At 43.6% G+C, this 22,651-nt stretch overlaps 2 protein-coding genes, 1 long non-coding RNA gene and 1 pseudogene across 3 annotated transcripts; 2 read left to right on the top strand and 2 right to left on the bottom strand.

Annotated features, from left to right (window-relative positions):
- Positions 1-70: 70 nt before the first annotated feature.
- On the bottom strand, positions 71-5,339 carry LOC133893006 (serine/threonine-protein kinase STE20-like). Its single transcript, XM_062333987.1, has 8 exons — positions 5,134-5,339; positions 2,442-4,704; positions 2,275-2,352; positions 1,848-2,000; positions 1,394-1,705; positions 1,123-1,245; positions 707-794; positions 71-454 (listed from the first exon to the last, which is right to left on the bottom strand). The coding sequence occupies exons 2-8, from the start codon at positions 4,542-4,544 to the stop codon at positions 279-281; spliced, it is 3,033 nt and encodes a 1,010-aa protein (XP_062189971.1). The 5' UTR covers positions 4,545-4,704; positions 5,134-5,339; the 3' UTR covers positions 71-278.
- A 7,402-nt stretch (positions 5,340-12,741) lies between these two features.
- LOC133892616 (uncharacterized) lies at positions 12,742-17,534 on the top strand. Its single transcript, XR_009904392.1, has 3 exons — positions 12,742-12,857; positions 12,949-13,058; positions 16,782-17,534. It is a non-coding gene; the product is annotated as an uncharacterized LOC133892616 (long non-coding RNA).
- Positions 14,930-15,769, bottom strand: LOC133892929 (pterocarpan synthase 1-like; annotated as a pseudogene).
- A 702-nt stretch (positions 17,535-18,236) lies between the features above and the next one.
- On the top strand, positions 18,237-18,782 carry LOC133892372 (pterocarpan synthase 1-like). Its single transcript, XM_062333100.1, has one exon. The coding sequence runs from the start codon at positions 18,237-18,239 to the stop codon at positions 18,780-18,782; it is 546 nt and encodes a 181-aa protein (XP_062189084.1).
- The last annotated feature ends 3,869 nt before the right edge of the window (positions 18,783-22,651 follow it).

Genomic DNA, 22,651 nt, shown 5'->3' with positions numbered 1-22,651 from the left:
TACAAGATTGTGGTTGATAGAGCATAGGATAATTCCCAGATAAACTACAACTTCAATGTACTAAAAGAGATGAGAAGGAAGTGAAAATTGCATTCATATCTTATTAACTGGTTCCACAACAGCACACCAGCAGGCAGAAAAAATATCAACACTCACACACATACAGATTGAAGAGCTGTGGATGCAAAGTTATGCTGAAACCACACAGTATGAATATATACGCAGGCAAGTTTGCACCATGGACTCAAAGCATAGATAGATAGTGGTCCTCATGCAAGTTAGCTTAGTGGCTTGCTCTGGTTGGCTTCTAGCATGGAACGGAGGCGGCTCACGACTTCTGTGAAGGATGGTCTTTTCTCAGGCTCACTTGACCAGCACTGCTCCATCAGTTCCTTCCATTCTGGATCACATGATGCCGGCACTGGTGGCCTCAGTGTGTTGCTCAAAATTCCTCCTGCAAATTTTCAGTTAGTAAACAGGACCTCAGGTGATGTTACAGCATAGCATGCCCTTTATAAAAAAAAATGAACGACATGTAGGAGGAACTACATGTGCTATTAATAAAGCAGAAAAAGGCACCCAAATTTGCATCAGAGAAGACTCCAACTTGGGTGGTGTGGGCGTACATCCACACCCATGACCAACTGAACTAGGCTCAGTTCCTTAGCATGCCCTTTATAATAACTTCATAATGTTTTAAGCACACCTAAAATTCCTCCATGGTGCATGTCACAATATGGTTCCTGGCCCGTGAGTATTTCCCACATTATGATTCCAAAAGAATACACATCAACCTGCCATAGCATCAAACAAAGGTACATTTAATTATAGACAATACAAATAACAAAGTGAGGGGCATATTTTTCTGTTCTTCTTCACTTTAGCAACTTGAGTCTGTAAAACTAGGTTTTGAGTATTCTCTAGTTCCTATACAAGCCATAACCCACCTGAATAAAAGAAATAAGCAACTCAATTATCTTTGTATCAAAATCAACTTCAATTCAATTGTTGGCTTTCAGCTTGTTCAGTGCCATATGAGAAACGCATATAATTCCAGAACACATTTCAGTTTTGTAATATCATTACTTTCCTGGATCATCAAGAGAGTTTGTGAGTAGCTACCTTGGCTGATACCCTATTGCTGCTCATTTCAAGCATTTCAGGAGCCATCCATGGAAGAGTTCCCCTCATTTCACCAGAGACCATTGTTGTCTGTTTCACCTTGGACAAACCAAAATCAGCTACCTGCAGTTGTAAATTCGTAATTTGTCAGTTGCTCTATTTCAGCTTATATGGCAAAGAAGGGGGGAGGGGGGTATTTATATCATCTCATGCCATGCATTTATTTCTACGCAATAGATCTAATCGATACATTGCTGAAAAGGTGACACACCTTGCATATGGGACGAGATGGATCATTGAGATTCACCAGCAAGTTATCAGACTTCAGATCAAAATGAATTATATCCTTGGAATGCATGTATTCCATTCCAATAGCCGCATCCATAGCAAGAGTTATCCGCTTGCGCCGATCAAGAAATTTTTCTTTGTGCAAAAGGACTTTCTTGAGGGATCCACTGGCCATGAATTCTGTCACAGTAGCTAATGTTCCCCCGGGTCCATTATTCACAATCCCGTAGAATGCCAGCACGTTAGGGTGGTGAAGTTTCGAGAGGATGGCTGCTTCTCTCCAAAACTCCGCAATCTGCATGAGAAAATTTGTTATTGTTTTCTGACGAGCAAAGCCTTGTTCACTAGGTTCCGGGAGACTGATCTATTGGTCTTCTATTACTAAGTGTGCATTGTGATTGTGACTTCATTTATTCATGTGATCTTAAGGAACTAACCAGCTTATCTGTCCCAGGTGATGGATACATGAAGCAGCTATTCTTTATCCTTTTAATGGCAACATCTGTTCCTTTCCATCTTCCATGAAAGACAGTTCCAAATGCACCAGAACCCATCTCCTGCAGATCTTCGAGATCTTCATTGCTTATTATCTGTGGCGTAAGACAAAAAAGAAAAAAAGTCAATGGTACATTTTGGAAAATCGCATGGAATGATGTGATTGATGGATGGCTCGTTTTTCAGAACTGCAATATTGCTTGTACTAATGTTTCTGTTTTACTTAATTTTCTTTTTTCACTCCTTCCGTATCTTTTTCTATAACTGTTTTTAGAGTGCTATACAGATTCCCATAAACATATATAGTTGTGATCGGACTAATGTCTGATGACTGAAAATTCGACCTTAATTTACAGACAGTCTACAAACCTGGACATTGCTTATAATGTCTCTGCCCAATGATGCATTTGAAGGAAGCGCCAGTTCATTGTCCCTGGTTCCATGTACCTGCCATCAGAGGACAGTGCAAAGGTTGTCTTGAAAAAAATCTTCCTAATTTAGCTCGTTAGTAAACTTGTGGAGGTGACGAGGTTTACCTCAAACTCTGAGATTGGTGCAGCAGCATTTTCTATAACTTCTTCTGATGGAGCTCCAGCCTGCATACGGTTGCCATCACCTCCAGGTGAAGGAGGCAAAACAATTGTTGATAGTTCTACGTCCTGTCGTCCGCTACTGGGAGAAGCTTCTTGTTTGTCCCTCGAAGCATGCACAGCATTATTTTTCTGCAGCTCAGCTGCCTTGCTATCTGAAGATGTAAAGGGACGTGGGGAATGTACTGTTTCACTGTCATAGACAATTGGTATAGAAGAGATATCTTTCTTGGTAGCACCACTGCACATAACATCAGGAAGTGGAAGCTGTAGATTCCCTGTGGTATTAACTATAAATAGCTGCTCATGGGTATACGGATTCACACTTATTTGCGTATTGTCGTGATACAATATGTGAGCTCCTGCTTCATTTGACCCAGATGACTGACTACGAGCAGGCAACTCTGTCCTGTCATGCAACTGACTGTTTCTAATTTTGCCAAGCTGAGCTGTATCAGAACAAAGTATAGTGTCTTCTTGGGGGCTACACCTTCTCGTATATATCATGCTTTCATCAGAGCTCAGGCATTTGTAGGCCAGTTTCTCATAATCTCCTGAAGGAGATGCAAGCATTACATGTACAGCTCTTCCAACAGGCTCTTCTGTCATCAGCTTCTGAAACTCAGTTGAATTGTTGGACTGGATAAATTGGATGATTGGCTCAGTCTGTTTCCTCAGCAACTTATTGACATCACTGGTATGTGGCACTTGGCTGCTGTATTTTGAATTCAGTGATGGCATCCTCAAACTGTTGTCATCTGATGGTATCAGCAACTCTGTTCTTGATGATCTGCTTTCCTTATCTCTTTCAGCATAATGATCTATCTTGGACATGTTGGTTGTTGTCCTTTGCATTTCAGGAAGCTGCCTAGAGGTTGCATTACCACCATATCGGTCCCACTTAGCTGGATATGTGAATTCTGATGGCATAGATGAAACAGGGTTAACATTTCTTGACTTTCTAGCAGAATAGGAACTCACCTCTCCTTTATCACTACACACGGCGCTGTCTTGATTGAAAATGCGAGGCATCTTATGTAGAGGGATCCTGGATGCCTTCGGTGGTGCTGTAACAGAATTTTGTGAACACTTGTTTCTAATGTGTGCTGAAGCTTCTTCAGTCCTGCCCGTCAGCGATCCCTCATCCTCAATATCAAACATCAGCTGATCCAGATCACTGGCTGATGCACTCCCAGGACCTTGTCCACTTAACTTCTCACCTGTCCCAGTGTATCCGTATCCATTTATAAGAGCGATGTATTGTGCTTCAGTATCTTCATCTGATGAGCTTCCTACCGCAAAATGTACATGGTGCTCATCATCTTCATCAGTAAATAGGTACATAGCTGGTCTTTCATTGATTTCTTCTAGTACAATGCACTCATCGATCATGTGGTGAACATCATCATCAGAGGCAACAGAAATGAGCACATTCACTTGCTCCCCGGGCAAGTGGTACTTGATTATGTGAGCTTGCCTGATGAGCTTGGTTGTCTTGCTGACCAGTCCTTGCAATGACATTCCTCGGCTAACCCGAACCAGATGCTTCTCACCACCAACATACCGGAGCATGCCATCTATTGGCCTTGGCAGGAATCTGCCACCAAAGTTGCAAAGGAACTTCATGTCGGTTGATCCAGAGCTATAGATCTCTTGTGGGTTCCTCTTATTTGATTCTTGACTACTTGTTTCACTGAATGAAGGAAATTTGAGAAGCTTTTTTGATGGTTTATCTTGAGAATTGTCATCTTCTTCCTTCCAAGGAATGTAGCTGGTGTTGATGGTCCTGTCATCAGAGATGATTGGAACCAAAGGCTTCCTTGCGTTTGCCCTGTCTTGCATGAATTCAAGAGCAAACTCTTCGCCGGTTTGGAAGGAGTAGTTCAACAACTGCTTCTGCCCAGTTGTTACAAAAAACACTGGTGGCCTAGGGCTGATATTGGGGACACTTGATGGAAAAGCTTTTGAATATATTAGATGTGCAGCATCAGGACCCCCAGTTCCAGTTGTTTTTAAACTGCTTGGAGAATACACTGTGTTCTTTGACATTACCTATGCAGGTTAGCATTTGATCTGAGCTGTATTTCTCATTCCATTTTCCGTATCCAAGTGAACTAGGATATTACCTGACATGAACTGAATCACATAGCCTCACTGAGGCATCCTTTTTCTGTTAATTGTAGTTTTCTTCCCCGCTGGCTTTGGAGGTCTGGATATATGCAATTAGTAGGTTGAAATAATGAGATATAACTTTTTTCTCATAAGAAATCATCAAAATTTCATGAAATTGTAAAAGTATAAGATAAGACAGAAAGCCAAAACTTAAAGGCTTAGGTGCTTAGCCATGATGCTTATTACAAGAAAGTGTTGTTCTCAATAGTTCTCAAATACAGTGTTTTCTACTAGTGATTATGCTGTGTTTGCCAATATTTACAGAATCAGATGATATTGTTCTACAAACTTTAAACTTTAGTTCAACAGGATGATCTTCTAAGGATATTAGTAATGACTTCCGCCAAAGGAAAGAGCAAATCATACATCGACCATAGTTCATAAAGAGTCTGTTTTTTAAGGTACAAAACCACACAAATTATTGCAAAATTAAATAGAAAAGGCAAATAAGAAGATAGTTACTAACCCTCAACATCTTCGGATAAAGGATGAGATCGCTCTTGAAAGCTTATGAGCTGGTACTCACCTTCCACCTTACACGTGTGAGGCTTGGGAGATTGTTATATATAGATGGGTGGGCTTATTTTAGAATAATACTAGTAGATTTCAAGGTGAGCTGGATTAGAGTTAGGGTCTAAATTGAATCATCTACCAAGCAGTTCATTGGCTTTGTCCACACTTCAAATTGGTTGAAAGCAATGTGCTATATGATTTGAACCAGAGACGCTACCAGTTGAACAATTTTTTTCTTGACCTAATTAGATTCTACACTTCATAGGCATCCTAGTTGGTCATTGATTGTTTATATGGAACTGGAGTAAAGTGTATTGTATTGTGACAGATAGTTCAACTTTAAATATTATGCACATCAAAATGTATTAGGCACTTCAGCATTTGTGAAATGAATATTGGCATATATTGTATACCTAACAAAGAAAGGAACTCAGTTGGCAGATTATCTATCTATATTGTATCTAAATGCAATTATAAGTGAAGCATTTACGTGGCATGAGGAGTAGGGTTCTAATAATTTCCATGCAATGCAGATTGCAGAGTAAGCACAATTCTATAAACCTCAACCGGAGATGTCACTTTACTTGGGGCAAAGGGCTGCCCTTTTAAACTCTCATTTGTCACTATCCGATACTGATTTAGGCATAGATTTTTGTGGCTCATTACTACAGCATATGTATGATGCAGCATTGCGTACCATTGGTAGCCCAAATAGTTTTTTTTTTAAATGTATAGTTTTCAGCTGTCGGAAGGTCATCAGTGGCTTTCGTACGCAGTCTGAACTCTGTAGGTGAAACTGGAATAAGTTTAGTCACACTGGTCCCACCATTTCTGTAGTTCTTTTAAGTTGACCTATGACTTATTGACTTCAGATATTGATACATTTGCCGTAGGATCATACATAATCTTCTTTTCCACTTCGTGTTTCTTTATTTATCTGCCTACAAATGATAACCATATATATAAGTAGTTTTTACATTGATTGATAGAAAGTGTGGCTTTGTATACAAGTAGTTTTTACATTGATTGATAGAAAGTGAGGCTTTGTTTTGAGACGCTAAAGAAATCTGTTTGTGATCGAAGCCACATTTTAGGTTACGGGTGCTTGGTTGTTGGCACATCAATTGACATGTACGTGGTGTTAGACTGATCTCTCACTAATTAAGCCCAACGGCTTAATTAGAACCTTGACCCGCGCCCTGATCGGGGGCGTCCAGCCCATTATGGCTGGTGGGCCCCCGTCGCCAGCGCTATAAAAAGAGGTGGGGGCCGGGGCGCTCGGTACGAGGTTCACCGCGCCGCTAGTCACCCCACCGACACCTAAACCCTAACCGATCTAGAGGAGGGGGGCGCTGTGCCGACGGGAAGCTTCACCTGGCCCTCTGCGTCACGCCCTGGACTACGTGCGCCTACGTCACCATCGTCGGACGCCGGCGAGCCCTTCTGCCCCGACCGTCGCTGCCCTAGCGCAGAGCTCCACCGACGAAGCAGAGATGGCGGGTTCTAGCAACCTTACTCCAACCACTGGAGTCTCAGGTATGAACCCATCCATCTCCCCCCTCTCTCCCTTCTACTCTCGGTAGTGCGGTCATCAGATTGTTGAAGATGAACATCACATGTTCTAACAATGGCATCAGAGCCCACAACCAAACCCTAACCCTAACAGTTCATCTTCGACTCAAGGGGGGGGGATCTCTCACCTCTTCTGGCCGTAGATCACCGCCGTGGGCGGTAGAGAACTCGCACCGCCGCTCGACGGCGTGCGGCACAGAGCCGAGCCCCGAGCGCCTCCTCCGCGGGCTCAAGGGGTCAGGCACCACCGTGAAGCCACTCGACGGCGGCGCGCTCACCCCTAGGGGAGCGCGCACGCCGGCGAGGAGCCTCGCGGCGGCACCGTCTCTCCTCTCCGGCGCCGGTCGCCGCGGAGCGCCCCGGCCACCGTGTCGCCGCTCGGTCTCGCGAGAGAGAGAGAGGAGATTGAATAGGTTAGGGTTAGGGCGAGGGGCGCGGCGACGTCGGGTTTTGTTCGGCCGAGATCGCCGCTGCGCCGTCCGATCCAAATGAATGGCTGAGATCGACGCGGGCGGGCGGGGGGGCGCGCTGATGGGCCGAATTGGCGACCCAGGCCCAGGTTGCGGCCTGGGCGCGCGTCGGCCGTCGCGGGCGCGTCCGCCGCGGGCCGCTAGCGGGCCAAATCTCCGGCTGGGCCCAACAGTAACGGGCCGAAAGTGAAATGGATGGGCTGTCAAGGCCGAAATGGCGTTTTCAACAGTATAAAAGTATCTATACTGTTTAGCATTTTCCAGAAAGTATTTAAATTGAATTATTGGTGTGATTTTTATGCAAAAAAAAATTATCCAACGATAATCAAAATTATAAAGTCTAGAAATAATTCTGGAAAAATAGTATAAAGTATTTAAAATTGTTTTCCGCTGCGTATTTTCATTATTAAATTCAAACCAACGGGAGAATTTAATTCTGGAAATGAAAATGATGATTATTATTATAATTTTGTTATTATTCTGACCAACGTTGATTAATAGCAATATTATAATAATATTAATGTATAATCTCATGTATTAATTCTATTTTGCCCAACGGTGATATAGAATTAGTGCAGGGAACAGTTGTATGTTTTGATTTTAACCAACGTTGCAATCAAGGCATGCAATTGTGGTGTCATTTCATGTTCTCACATTATTTGAATTGTATTTTCAGGAGGGTACAACTTGATGGGTTGTATCAATGAGATTCCAACTCTGAAAGGTGACAACTATTCAGAGTGGAAAAAGAAGATCGACCTAGTCTTCATCTTGGCTGAGGTTGATTGGGTAGTCACCACACCGTGTCCTACAGATCCTGTGGCACCGGTGAGGGAGACAAACGAGGCTGATGCCGCTTGGGCAACCAGAGATAGGGATTATCAATCCCAAAAGATGGCCTATGACCTTGAGCATAGGAAGTGGGTCACTGCCAACAAGAAATGTTTGGCAGTGATAAAGAACACGATTGAGCCTGCTATTGTGGGTTCGATCTCAGAGTGTGACACTGTCACTGAGTACCTGAACAGAATAAAGAGTCAGTTTACTGGCTCTTCAAAGACTTATGCTACCCAGCTGATAAAGCAGCTGGTAACAGAAAGATACTCAGGTGGAGGCAGTGGCATAAGAGAGCACATACTGAGGATGAGCAACTTGGCATCCAAGCTCAAACCAATGGATCTGGCTCTAAAGGATGAGTTCCTTATCCATTTGATTTTTGCTTCTTTGCCAAAAGAGTTTGATACATTTGTTGTAAACTACAACATACAGCCCGAGAAGTGGGATTTAGAGAAGCTCATTGCTATGTGTGTGCAAGAAGAGGAAAGGATAAAAGCTTCACATGGTGGTTTCATCAACTATGTGAAAGAGAATAACAAGAAAAAGAATTTTGATGCCAACTCTCCAAAGGGAAAGGGCAAAGGCCCCATGCAGCATCAACAAAAGAAATTCACAGTGGAGAAAGATCAGTGTCTTCATTGCAAGAAGACGGGGCATTACAAGAAAGACTGTCCCGAATTCTTGAAAATGATAATGGCAAAGAAAGGTGAGAACATTATTACGTTCATAAATGAAATCCTGTATGTGAGTTATTCGAAATCTACATGGTGGATTGACTCAGGAGCAACTGTTCATGTTGCAAACTCATTACAGGGATTCCGTTCGACGAGGACTACGCAAAGAAGCGAAAGACACGTTAAAGTCGCAAATGGAGTCCAAGCAGATGTTGAAGCCATTGGCGACCTTCCTCTGGAGCTTGCTGATGGATTCACATTAATTCTTAGAGATGTGCTTTATGTTCCCTCTTTACAGAGGAATTTGATTAGTGTTTCATGTTTGGACAATGATGGATATGATTGCCATTTTGGAAATGGCAAATGTAAGATAACATTCAATAATGCATGTGTTGGGATTGCTATCTTACAAAATGAGTTATATTTGTTATCACTACGTGATGAAGTAAATGTTATATGTGATAGTGAAAACGTATCCTCGTCTGCGGATGTAAACAGAAAACGAAAGCGAACTCAAGATGCGTCGTCGAAATTATGGCACTGTCGTTTAGGCCATATTTCGAGGGGGAGAATAGAGAGACTAGTAAAGAATGATATTCTTCCTCCATTAGAGTTCGCAGACTTAGAGCAATGCAGAGATTGCATAAAAGGAAAATATGTAAAGAAAATTAAGAAAAATGCCAAACGAAGCACAGGAATATTAGAAATAATCCACACAGACATATGTGGTCCATTTCCTGTGAAAAGTGTGGATGGTTTTGACTCGTTCATAACATTCACAGATGATTACTCCCGTTTTGGCTATATTTATCCAATTAAAGAAAGAACAGAAGCATTGGATAAATTTAAGATATTCAAAGCAGAAGTTGAGAACCAACACAGTTTAAAGATTAAGATAGTCAGATCTGACCGTGGAGGGGAGTACTACGGTCGTCATACCCCGTATGGACAGATTCCTGGACCTTTTGCAAGGTTCTTACAAGAAAATGGAATAGTAGCCCAGTATTCGACACCGGGCGAGCCTCAGCAAAATGGAGTAGCTGAAAGGCGTAACCGTACCCTGATGGATATGGTGCGTAGTATGATGAGTTACTCATCCCTACCATTGGGTCTATGGATAGAAGCATTAAAGACAGCAATCCATATTCTCAATAGAGTACCAAGTAAATCGGTGCCCAAGACACCGTATGAGTTGTGGACAGGGAGAGTACCCTCACTAAAGCATTTACGTGTGTGGGGGAGCCCAGCTGAGGCCAAAGTGTTTAACCCAAACATTGGGAAGCTAGATCCCAAAACAGTTAGTTGCCATTTCATTGGCTATCCTGAAAGATCGAAAGGTTATCGTTTCTACTGCCCTGATAGACATACAAAGTTTGTGGAAACGAGACACGCAATCTTCCTAGAAGATGAGATGATGAGGGGGAGCGTGGTAGCTCGAGAGTTTGACCTTGAGGAGAAGCGGGAATATGTGCCCACTCCGTTGACTCATGAGCCATTCTTCTCACTACCCGTTGTAGCTGCACCGACAGTGGAAGACACTGTGATGCAAGCACCTGTGGTTGTCCCTCCTGTGGCAACAACGAATGAAGATGTGGAACCTGTGCTTCAGGAACCCATGGAAGCTATTGCCACAGATCAAGGGGAGCAACAACAGCCTCAACTTGAAAATGTTCCAAATGTAGAGGCTCCTAGAAGGTCTCAAAGAGTGAGAAGATCAGCTATCCCTGACGATTATAAAGTGTATAACATTGAAGAGTTTCAAATGGAAGGTGATCCTACCTCGTTTGAAGAAGCCATGAGAAGCGAACACTCATCCAAGTGGCTTGAGGCCATGGAAGATGAGATAAGATCAATGAGTGCCAACGAGGTTTGGGACTTAGAGGTAATTCCTAAAGGAGCCAAAACAGTGGGCTGCAAATGGGTCTACAAAATAAAATATGACTCCCAAGGGAATATAGAAAAGTATAAAGCGCGACTTGTGGCAAAAGGCTTTACGCAAAGAGAAGGGATTGATTACAATGAGACCTTTTCTCCAGTCTCATGTAAAGATTCCTTCAGAATCATAATGGCGCTGGTAGCCCACTATGATTTAGACTTGCATCAAATGGATGTAAAGACAGCATTCCTTAACGGGGATTTAGACGAGAGTGTCTATATGGCACAACCGAAAGGCTTTGTCGTAAAAGGAAAAGAACGTCTGGGATGCCGCTTAAAGAAATCCATTTATGGGTTGAAACAGGCTTCAAGGCAGTGGTACTTGAAGTTTGATAAGACAATAAGACAGTTTGGGTTCAAAGAAAATGTAGAGGACAATTGTGTATATTCAAAGTTTAAAAGTGGAAAGTATATCTTTCTGATCTTATATGTGGATGACATCTTGCTTGCGAGTAGTGATGTCAGCCTAATGAAAGAAACAAAGAAGTTCTTGTCCTCGAACTTTGATATGAAAGATCTCGGTGAAGCTGCATATGTTCTGGGAATTGAAATACACCGAGATAGAAGCAAAGGGGTATTAGGACTGTCACAAAAGGCATACATAGAAAAGGTCTTGAAAAAGTTCAGTATGCATAAGTGTAGTGCCTCACCTGCACCCATAGTCAAGGGCGATAGATATGGGGATTTTCAATGCCCAAAGAATCAATACGAGATCGATCAAATGAAAGTGGTACCATATGCTTCAGCTGTCGGAAGCTTACAGTATGCGCAAGTTTGTACACGCCCTGACATAGCTTTTGTCACCGGGTTACTTGGCAGATTTCAAAGTAATCCAGGACCAGAACACTGGAAATTGGTAAAGAAGGTCTTGCGTTATTTGCAAGGCACAAAAGGCCTCATGCTAACGTACAGAAAATCAGATTCCTTGCACATAGTAGGGTACTCGGATTCTGATTATGCGGGAGATGATAGAAAGTCCACGTCAGGGTACGTGTTTACTCTCGCAGGAGGAGCAATATCATGGAAAAGCTCCAAACAAACCGTCACTACATCGTCCACAATGTATGCCGAGTTTGTAGCATGTTACGAGGCAACGGGGCAGGTGAACTGGCTAAAAAAGTTCGTACCCGGTTTAAAGGTGGTTGACGACATCTATAGACCACTAAAGTTATACTGCGATAATTATCCGGCAGTACAGTACGCTCACAACAATAAGTCAAGTGGTGCTGCCAAACACATTGACATAAAGTATTACGTTGTGAAGGATAAAGTCCGGGATCAAATCATAAGTCTCGAGCATATAAGTACAGCAAGGATGCTCGCGGATCCGCTAACGAAAGGCTTACCACCCAACGTGTTCAAGGAACATGTAGCCGGCATGGGGTTAAGGGATAGCCTGTGATTCCTGGACTTCTAGGGCCCAAAAGTCAAAGAATCTGTTTCAAAACAGAGACGTGCTTGTAGCTACCAAATCTATCGGCGATTGACCGTGACGATGAAGTATGCTCTATGCAACTATCTGTGATGGAATGGGATAAAAGTAAAAGTTTAAAAGTAAAAGAGTAGAGTGAGATCAAGGGGGAGAATGTTAGACTGATCTCTCACTAATTAAGCCCAACGGCTTAATTAGAACCTTGACCCGCGCCCTGATCGGGGGTGTCCAGCCCATTATGGCTGGTGGGCCCCCGTCGCCAGCGCTATAAAAAGAGGTGGGGGCCGGGGCGCTCGGTACGAGGTTCACCGCGCCGCTAGTCACCCCACCGACACCTAAACCCTAACCGATCTAGAGGAGGGGGGCGCTGTGCCGACGGGAAGCTTCACCTGGCCCTCTGCGTCACGCCCTGGACTACGTGCGCCTACGTCACCATCGTCGGACGCCGGCGAGCCCTTCTGCCCCGACCGTCGCTGCCCTAGCGCAGAGCTCCACCGACGAAGCAGAGATGGCGGGTTCTAGCAACCTTACTCCAACCACTGGAGTCTCAGGTATGAACCCATCCATCTCCCCCCTCTCTCCCTTCTACTCTCGGTAGTGCGGTCATCAGATTGTTGAAGATGAACATCACATGTTCTAACACGTGGAAGCTCCTGTCGAATGATTAAACTGTATCGAACTGAAGTCAAGATGAACAGGTGACGAAGATTATTTTCCCCAATGAATCTGAAAGGAAGACATCATCCGGCATACAGAGGTCGACACTTGGCTCTGATATTCCTTCATATAACTTAAGAGGTGAAAACATGCTTGATAGCGCAAATTTGACAAATGTTCTGCCCTGACAGGTTACAGGGAGTACGTTTTCGGCAGCACCATTTCAGAGATTCAGCACCATTTCAGAGATTCTAGCAACAACCTGATTCCTGAAGAGGTGGAGGCATGCATGTTTTAACCGGTATGTCGATGAACCAAACCTTTTTAGAACCAACGTCTGCGCTGCAACTTGATTCGTATATATTTAGAATTTGCACACCATTTGTTACGTCTGCTCCCAAATGAGATTGGTTCCTCGCTGCATCTGTGTTGGAAATCATCCTGCTAGAGCTGTAGTACTAGACTACTAGTACCTCTACCCGCTGGAGTTTGGCTCTTGGTTGGTTGGATGGATGACTGCACGTACCGCATCGGTCGCTCGTATCTGGGACTCGTTTCCATCGCCATGAGCCAGAGGATTGCATGGTCGTCAGAGTTTCAGAGACGGTCAACAAAATCGTTTGAGATCCTTTTCCGAAATTTACAAGTATCACGAAAACCGTTTAAAATTCGGTGAGAAATTGTTCAAATTCACTCAGTTAAATTTATAAATCGGAGGCAAAAACCGACTGAATTGATGATTTGGTAACAGCTCTATTTGAACCGAAAACCGCTCGAATTTCATCGAAAACTTATCGCATTTTTTGTATTTTGTTTATGATCGAAAACCGCTCGAATTCGATCGAAAACCACTCGGTTTTATCGAAAACCGCTCAAGTTCAAGAAAAACAAAAAAAATAGCTCAATTTTGTAAAATTGATAACTAATTTATATGAGCTTTAAATCAAGTAAAACAAATTTTGTTGGTTTCCTTGTAACATGATCTACATGATAAAAGTATTTATACTCATAAAAAAGTTGTATATTTTATGTGAGAAAATATATTTGCTAAATCTAGTTAAATACATAGTTAATTCTTTGCTAATTCAAAAATTATAAAACTAATTTTGTTACTATTCTTACATGATTCTATGTCTTTTAAAAATACATTAACTCGTGAAATATTTATTGTAACATATATGATTGTGTAAATGTGTTGTGACTAGATTAATCATAACTAACCCATCACATCTCACAATTAGTTTACTTATACTATGCTTTATGTAGAAAAAATAATGATAGATATGAAAAAGTTAATTACAGTGTTGTTTTTTAACATGTTCATTTTATGCTTGTGAACTTTGTAAAAATTACGGATAAATTAATAAAACTCTAAATGAAGTGAAACCATTTTTAAAGATCATCTTAAGATATGTCCTACCTAAAAAAATATATGTTTGTATGTTAAGTTTTTTTCTTAACGTGGTGGGCTAAATCATTATGTCCATACTACTCATTTCAGTATTTTTCTTTTTTTTTAACTTTCTCTTTATGAAATATAATGCAAATGATATTATTTTTAAATTTTATTCACAAAAGGTCTTAGAATTGTCTCAATATATTTAGAATTGTTTGTGATTTTTTTGTTTATTTATTTGATTTTGATTTCTAAATACCGTGTGGACCGAATTAGCCTATATTCACGAATACCGAGCGGTTTTTAACTATTTTTCAAATCTCATCGGAACAGTGCGGCAAAATGGCCCAGTGGTAGGAAGCCGCTTTGGCATCGTGACCACCCCTTTTTTATTTTCTTTCTTTTTATGGGTGGCATGCTGCCTGCCGCACGCCTTCTGATTCTCATTCTCCATAACCCACCGTCACTTTCTCACATCATTTTCTTGGGCCCGTTTGGATCCCAGGTATTGATAGGCCGATCACCAACACATCAATCTCCACGCGAATTCAACCGCGAGAAAACTCCATCGCAAATTAAACTGTTTCTTCCTTCTTTAGAGATTAAAGTGAAGAAACGATCTTAAGAAGCTGCCCCTGGTGCAGTTGGTCAGGACGCTTTGTCTTTGTTGCGCCTACGCCACCCGCGTTCTAGCCTGCTCGACGTCGGTTCTCAATAATTTCACACAAGGGTTTCTCCTACTGTATTTCCGTCGAAAAAATGTGAAGAAACGATCTTATTGAAGACAAAAGTAACAATCGTCACAGAGCAAATGTCACACGGTGCAATCTTGCTTGACACGATCAGAGAAGGAGGAATAGACGGAGGTACACGTGGGAATGAATATGATCAAACTAACGAGACGTACTTCACCCATTGGCTGGCAACTCAATTTTAGTAGTTTCCATGGTGCATGAGCACGAACAGATCGACCTCGAAGACGACCGACCGCCTCCGGCGTTGGGTTGCCCAGGATCTTGGTGAGCGAGTAGCCGCGCGCCAGCCTGAACTCGCCGGTGCCGCCCACCACGGCGCGCTCGATGGTGCCCGTGAACCCGAGCACGGGGCCCTGCACGGACAGCGTGCTCCCGCCGTACTCGCCCGCGGTGAACACGAGCGTGATGGACGTCAGGTAGCCCGCGCCCGCCTCCCGGCTCGTGCCGACGATGATGGCCTGGTACCGGCGGAGGAGCTGGTACGAGCGGCCCTGACCTACGCGCAGCTCGCCGTCGACCACGCCCACGCTCCCGAGCGATGAGCTGGGGCCGAGCGGGGACGCCACCACGGGGCGCGGCCGTGGCGTTGGGGCCGGCGAACGTCTCGTGCACGTAGAGGTGGATGTGCGTCAGGCCATGGTCATCGCCGCCGCTGGCCGCGAGAACATCGGAGGAGGAGTAGCGGAAGCGAGTGCGAAACTGCGAGGACGGGCCATGTTGAAGGCAGGCTGGACAGCAGGAGGACGCATGCGCCGATCGGATCGTTTCCCTCTTCTTATTTCCTGAGAACAGTCTAGCATTGTTGGAACCGACAAGCAACCCCAAATTTTGGATAACCCTGGAACCGACTCCAAAGCACATCTAACTCCACGGTGGAATATCGACAGTTGTCTCGCCGGCTGCAGCATAGGAATCTCAAAACCATCACCTCATTCCTCGGAATGACTGATTTAAGAGGCCCAGTAATATCATCCGCAACAGCTAGCAACGAGACCGACAACCTGGAACCAAAAACCCCCAACGGAGATGTCAAGCAACTTCCCTCCATTCGCAAATAGAAGCACCACAAACCTCCCACGAAGGAGAGGGGATTTATTGGATTTCGATAAAGATTGCCTAAAGAATCCAACGGCAACACCATTGTGAGAAATTACGATGACCTTTGAGGCCATGGCATGAGGAACTCCGAGGGCGAATAGGTCCCCCCTGATGGGAAGGTTGTCGCCGATTGGAGGACCACTGAGGATGAAAGTATTGATGAGGAAGACTAGAATCAACAGCCACCAGAATGGTGTTGACCCAACCTTCAACATACCACCTCTTAGTATAAAATTTGGAGATTTATTTTGGGCTACTAGAACATCTAAAGGGGAGAGGGCACCCCGCTCCTTTTGGCCGCCGGTGAGGGCACCACAGAGGGGGAGAAGGAGGGGCGAGTGGCAGCAGCAGATAGAACCCTAGCTCAAGGCGTGTCGCGAGAGCAGGGGCTGTTACTTTGTTAATGGAATAGTGGAGTGTAGGATAATTTTCTAGTATATAGATATTTTATGTTCCCTATAAATACAATATAATTCCATTAAAATATGTCCATATATTTTCTTATATCGAATTTAGTGAGTAACACCTACTGTGTGAAAGATGTGGTGAAACTATTGCATTATGTGTTTCTGATGCATCATCTTTCTGCACTCGGCTTTCAAGAACAGCATATTGTACCAAAGGTTTAGGATCATTTTTTTTTTTTTGTATCGTGGACAAGTAACTTAAAGGAGAATGTATGCAACAAGCATGATATATTGCTGTTAGGCTGATTTAGAATGTTCGGATTGTAAGACCTCATATGAATCTCACGATATCTAAATTTTATCGCCAGATTCCTATGAAACGCATCAAGAGCCCGTGATGATCTGTATTTCTTTGGCCATGCTTCTCTGTTGGGACAAATTTCTCCATGCAATGAGTTCTAATAAGCCAAAGAGGACAAGGTCCATGGGGAGTAAGAGGTGGAAAAAGAGATGCAGTTAGCTTGCTCTTGGAGGCGACCCATCCCCTTAAATAGGCTAATGCCATTAGGAGCGGCTAAGAGCCTAAGATTCAATGTGCCGGGACAATTATTTATGGCAAGGATATACAATTTTTGCGGGTCACCAAAATATGCGAGAGGAGTTTAAGAGTCATTTCGAAAATCGCATCCTGCAAGAACCCATCCGTCACATCTTCTGGTAAAAACGAATTATACAGTTTGGTTTCATTTGTGTTGACGAAGTCACTTTTGCTCTGCCAACGTATCCCGAAGAAAAATTGTGCAGGGAGAGGACATAAGTTGCTAAAATCAAAATAGGCCGGGCCGTGTGAGGCTAATTTTCTCAGTCTTCAGCCGCCCAGGTCGCCTCAGCACGACGGAGCATAATTCTGCATTTTCTCAGACTAACGGCATAATTCGCTCAAAATTCCTGTAATATTCTCGCGTTTCTAATACAGTAGATCTTTAATAAAAGATGGATGCATCACAATTAACGTCGCCTTATGTGGTACTTAATTTGGTGAAGATTCAAATCGATGAGACAAAAGACCAGCTTCTAATTTTATGATTATTTTTCGGGAAGCAGTGTGTGCATTCATGGTGGATCTGACCCGTTCCGGTAGCAAGCTAGATGTTGCCGCCGCTGCAGAACTACGTGCCAAACTTGTAAAGAAGGAGCATCAGGTTCGGCGGATTGATCAACATCGCTAGATTACTTGGAGCCATTCTTCGTTAATTACCACTCAATTTTCAGTGCTAATCGAGCCATACGGGCTATCTAGCATTGTTGCATGTATGCTCCATGTCTTGTTCGGTTGTTCATCCTCGATTCATAGCCGCTCCAACGAACCCAAACCGAAGCAGTACTATAGGTTTTGTTTAGTAGAGTTCTTCCCCGTTTAAATTCTCTGTAAAAAGTGATTATTTAGGGAAGTGATTCTGTGGTTGAAAGTGACTCTCCAGTAATTCTCTATAATAAATTATATGGATAAAATGATTCTGTACGAGAAGTGAATTAAGGGAAGCTACTTTTTTCAGCACCTTAGTTTTTAGCTAATTTCAGATAATCACTTTCATGAATTTTATTTAGAGAACTAAAAGCTGAAAAATACTGTTTGGCAGACTCCTCTCGATTCCGACTAAAAAATTATTCTAAAAAGTCTATCAAATAAACCCTATATATACACAAGGCAAGGCGCATGTCTTTCAATCAAGTCTCGAGACAAGAGCTCGTAGCACTGCACCAGTCTCCAGTTGCAATCGATAGCACACTCTAATCTCGCTCTCGCCTCACCGTTATCGGATATGGCCTCGTCCTCGCTGCTGGTGGTGGTCGTCGCCCTGCTGGCCTTCCTTTCGCCGGCCGTTCTTGCGACGGGTGGCGCCAGCAGAGAGAAGCGCACGCACATCCGCGTCTACGTGCACGAGCAGTTCTCCGGCCCGAACGCCACGGTGGGGTCCGTGGCACCGTCCCCGCTCGGCGCCAACTCGACGTTCGGCGAGGTCGGCGTGCTCGACGACGCGCTGCGCGCCGGCCCGGGCCCGGCGTCGGGCCTCGTCGGCCGCTACCAGGGGGTCTTCGTGGGCTCGGACCTGGCGGACGCGAGCTACCACTCGGCCATCACCCTGGTGTTCGCCGCGGGCGAGCACCGCGGGGGCACGCTGTCCCTGCAGGGAAGGTACAGCTTCCCCGCCGACGACGGCGCGGTGCTCGAGCGCGCCGTCGTGGGCGGCACCGGTGGGTTCAGGATGGCACGCGGATACTCCCTGCTCAAGGTCGTGAGCACCCCGCCCGAGGCCGCCGTCTTCCAGCTCGACCTGTTCGTGTTCACGCCCCGTGGCCGATACTAGAATTTGTTGCGCAGCGCGAGGGCAGTGGGCAGAGTAGTTTCATTCGAGCATTTTTTTCTCTTCTCGCAACAAGTTCCATTAAACTTTAAAAACTTTTAAAATTTCAAAACATAAAAATACTTAATAATATCATAAACTTATTAAATTTTATAAATATATTTTAGTCAAAAATAATGGTCAGTCAAACATTCGGATCAAAGACTATGCTATATCCAAAATATATTTTGAACGGGGGAGTGCACTGATACTGCTGGATACTCCGACGTGTCGTGTACTTGTGAGGGCTACAACTTCGATGATGATGCCGTAGCCCTCGTCAACAATGGTGCACAAACTGTAATTTCGTGATTCCTTGTTGAAAAAAGAATCCTCGGTCTCTGCTTTTTTTTTTAGATAGAGGTGGTCTCTGGATTATTGGATGACTAATATAGCTACAGTTGTATCTACCGTAGAATGAAATATGCCCAGCCCATTGTCTGCCTTGGACGCCCTGCAGCTGGACTGCCTTCAGGCTGCCCAGAATTTTTCTTGCAAAGAGCTTTTTTTATTTTAAATTTTTAAATTTAGCAATTTTAGGCGATCATTTGAAAAAATAGCAATTATAAGTGTCTGCCACCTGTTGCAAGGACTCAACTGAAATTTGTGCGTATTTAGTTGAAATTTTTCTTTTTTTATTTCTCATTATACAAGTAACTTTTTGAGCTAATTTTTTTTAAGAGCTAGATGGTAGCATCGTCTATATCATAATTTTTTTTAGAAATTTTCATAACTATTTACATAGTCTTTTGAATTTTGAGAATAATAAAATATTATTTTTTATTTTTTTAATATGTCACACATTGGAATGACTACGGGTTTATTTTTTAAAACATGTCACCCATTGAAAATGGTATATACCTATTCGTACTATTTTTTCAAACAGATACCTAAAATTACTAGATTTGAAATTTAAAAAACAAAATAAAAAATTTGTTAGATCGGACGCACGGGCCGTCGCCTTTTCCCGCGCAAGCCGCAGCGGAGAAGACGGCCCGGTAGCCAGCTCTCTCCATGGCGCCCACTCCACTGCTCACCGCAGTGTTCGCCTTTGTCTGTTGTTCACATTGAAAATCACGATGGAGTTGCAGTTGCCCGACTCCGTCCGTCCTCTACGAACCGGCCAGAGCCCAAATGATGGATACATCATCAAATTTCGCTCGCTGGCCGCGTATTTTGCCCAGGATAGTGCCGACATAAAATTCTTTCATCAAGCGGTTCACACAGTTGAGGCTGAAGCCTGTTGAAAGCAGATCCAAATTCGTAATGTTCAGTTCGGACTCGAACTAAATCTTAAAAGCTTCACCCTAGCGCTTAAGTAACTTTGATATATAAAAGCTTCACCCTAGCGCTTAAGTAACTTGGCTGGTCAAAAATAAGGGTGATCATTTTAGACGCTAAAATCTTAAGTAACTTTGCTATATAAAAATTTTAGTCGGTTAAATTTTCAAAACACAATCAAATTTTGATCTTGAACTAAACAAAAACTAAATTTTTTTAGACATGATCAAATTTTAGCTTGGCTTTCTCAAGACCAAGAACCAAACAGCCCAATGTGTCGATTCGTCCGTCGCCGAAGGCCAGTTTGGCGAGTCAAAACTCACACGACCAAGCGTATAGGATGCTGCTAAAGCAAGCTGCAAAAGAACACCTCCACCAGCCAGCTATCCATCCACTTCTACCATCTAGTCTGTGCGTGCAAGGCTGACCAGAACAGCTAGGCGGCCTTCTCGGGGAAGGAGAAAGCCAAAAGCTAGGAGCTCTCGTGTGTCTGTGTGTGAGAGCTAAAGTCGTACGAGCTGCTGCTGCTGCATGCTTCCTTGCATCTTCTCCTTCTCCTCGTGTCCTTTCACACTCGCAAGCTTTGCTCGACCATCGACAATGGCAGCAGCGAGAGCGTCGATCCGTTCGCTCCGCAGCTGCAACCACGTACTTGCTCACTCACTATGTCGTGAGCTTTTACACGACGGTACGTACGTACCACGTACGTACGGCGCTGCTCGTCTTGCCGGTGGCACAAGCTATCTACCGCGAAACTAAGCGCTTTCTAGTTTCTGGCCGGTCTAGACGCCATGCATGCATAATTATTTTATTGGTTTGTGTATACATGACAAAAACTGCTGGCCCCTCCTGCACAATCATGGTTTGCGTAAATGACAAAGGTGTAGCCTGATTGAGCCGTGGAAACCGCAACGCCTTTCTCAAAAGCGCTAGCTGGAGAGTGATCAAGAGAACGAAGTGTAGATGCATACAAAAATTTGCACGCTTAGGGTTATAATTGCACTCACGCAGCCGGCCTTGAAGGCTTAAATATCCATGTGTGTGCATGAGCATGTCGCCTGCTGCTGTTGGCTTATGCAGTTTGGATGCATACAATGTTATGCGATATGTAGTGCTAGGCCTACCTTCCATCTATTCGCCTCTCAAAAGGCACATGTTTTTATGCACAATACTCCAGTATTTTGCAGTAGCGGTAGTACTGACGCTAACAACTGTTTTAAGAGTGTGATGAGTGAGCCCAGTTGAGATGTTTTCAGTCGACCAGGGGTTAAGGCCCTAAGGGTGTGTCAAACTGAACTCCCTTTAGCTGTATCCAAGGCAAAAACACATGTTTAGCGCCTCCTGCTTTGGCTTTTGCAAGTACCAAGGAGGAGACGAAGCTGGATTCCGTCCTTGTCTCACGTGTGACGCATGCTACACCCCGTGCACGTACGACCTAGCTCTGCAAAAACTGCGAGCATGCGAACGCATGCAACCAGGGGCAGGGGGCAACTCTTGATAACAATTATCAGAAGAAGTATCATACAATAGTGCGGATATATATGTATATATATATATATATACTAACTTAACTGAAATATAGATAACAAGTATAATAACATATATTTTAGGATTTTTAGTATAATCAGAACTTAAAACAACTAGTTTATAAAAATTATCAATCGTCTTTAGCCTTTTCATGGTTGGCTAAACAAGACAACAACTAAAAGCCATTAAAGCATACTGAAATTGAAAAAAAAATAGATTTTTCTTGGCCTCATCAATTCATCATCACAACTAAAAATTACCTAATATAATTATCCCTACCTATACACGATTAATCTAATCCTAAAACGTAGTTGCATATAACAATTAGATATTATAATGGTTACGAGCGAGCACGAGACATACCTTTCTATAGTTCATGGCTTCACAGAATCACAACTCTAGTACTAAAGCATGTGAGTAGCAACCAGTAGCGAATAGCGAGATCGTGGCTTCACTTCGCATATAAGTTTACCTATGCAGTTGTGCGTTGACCTCATGATCTTGTTTGGGATAGTCTCGAAGGCGATCAGGTCAGGCCTTGCATCTGCAAGCACCTAGTGACCTGGAGCCGCCTACTTTAGAAGTCAAGTCCTTGAGCGCTTCCTTCGAATGAAGGAATTGTGTGGCGGCGACTCCTAGAAACGAGAGAAGGTTGATGCGGTGCGATGGCTCGGTTGTCTGGCTTCCTAAGTATCTCTAAGGGTCTCTCTAAAACTTACTTTCTATATTTTTATATATGGAGCTTCCCTAATAATATGTACTCTCTAAATCATCTTCATCTTCAGCAGACTTTTAATATCATATTCCCTCTATTTCCTCTTACATGTCACCGACAGATAGATCTTACCCATTATCCTTACCTTCTCTCTTTCTCTCTCCTCTCCTATTCACGAGCAAACAGTCGAGTACAAGCTCCTTCTCCTCACCATTGTTAGCCAGGCTCCCGAGGCAAGCTCCACTTTCTCTCCTTCCCTCACCTCGCTCTCCCCTGCTCTGTACTAAGACAACGCCTCTCCCTGTTGATC

The sequence above is a fragment of the Phragmites australis genome, chromosome 15 (genome assembly GCF_958298935.1).
Source record: "Phragmites australis chromosome 15, lpPhrAust1.1, whole genome shotgun sequence".
Lineage (NCBI taxonomy): Eukaryota > Viridiplantae > Streptophyta > Magnoliopsida > Poales > Poaceae > Phragmites > Phragmites australis.
Note: the sequence above shows the minus strand (reverse complement) of the source record. Positions and strands in the feature narration are given on the sequence as shown.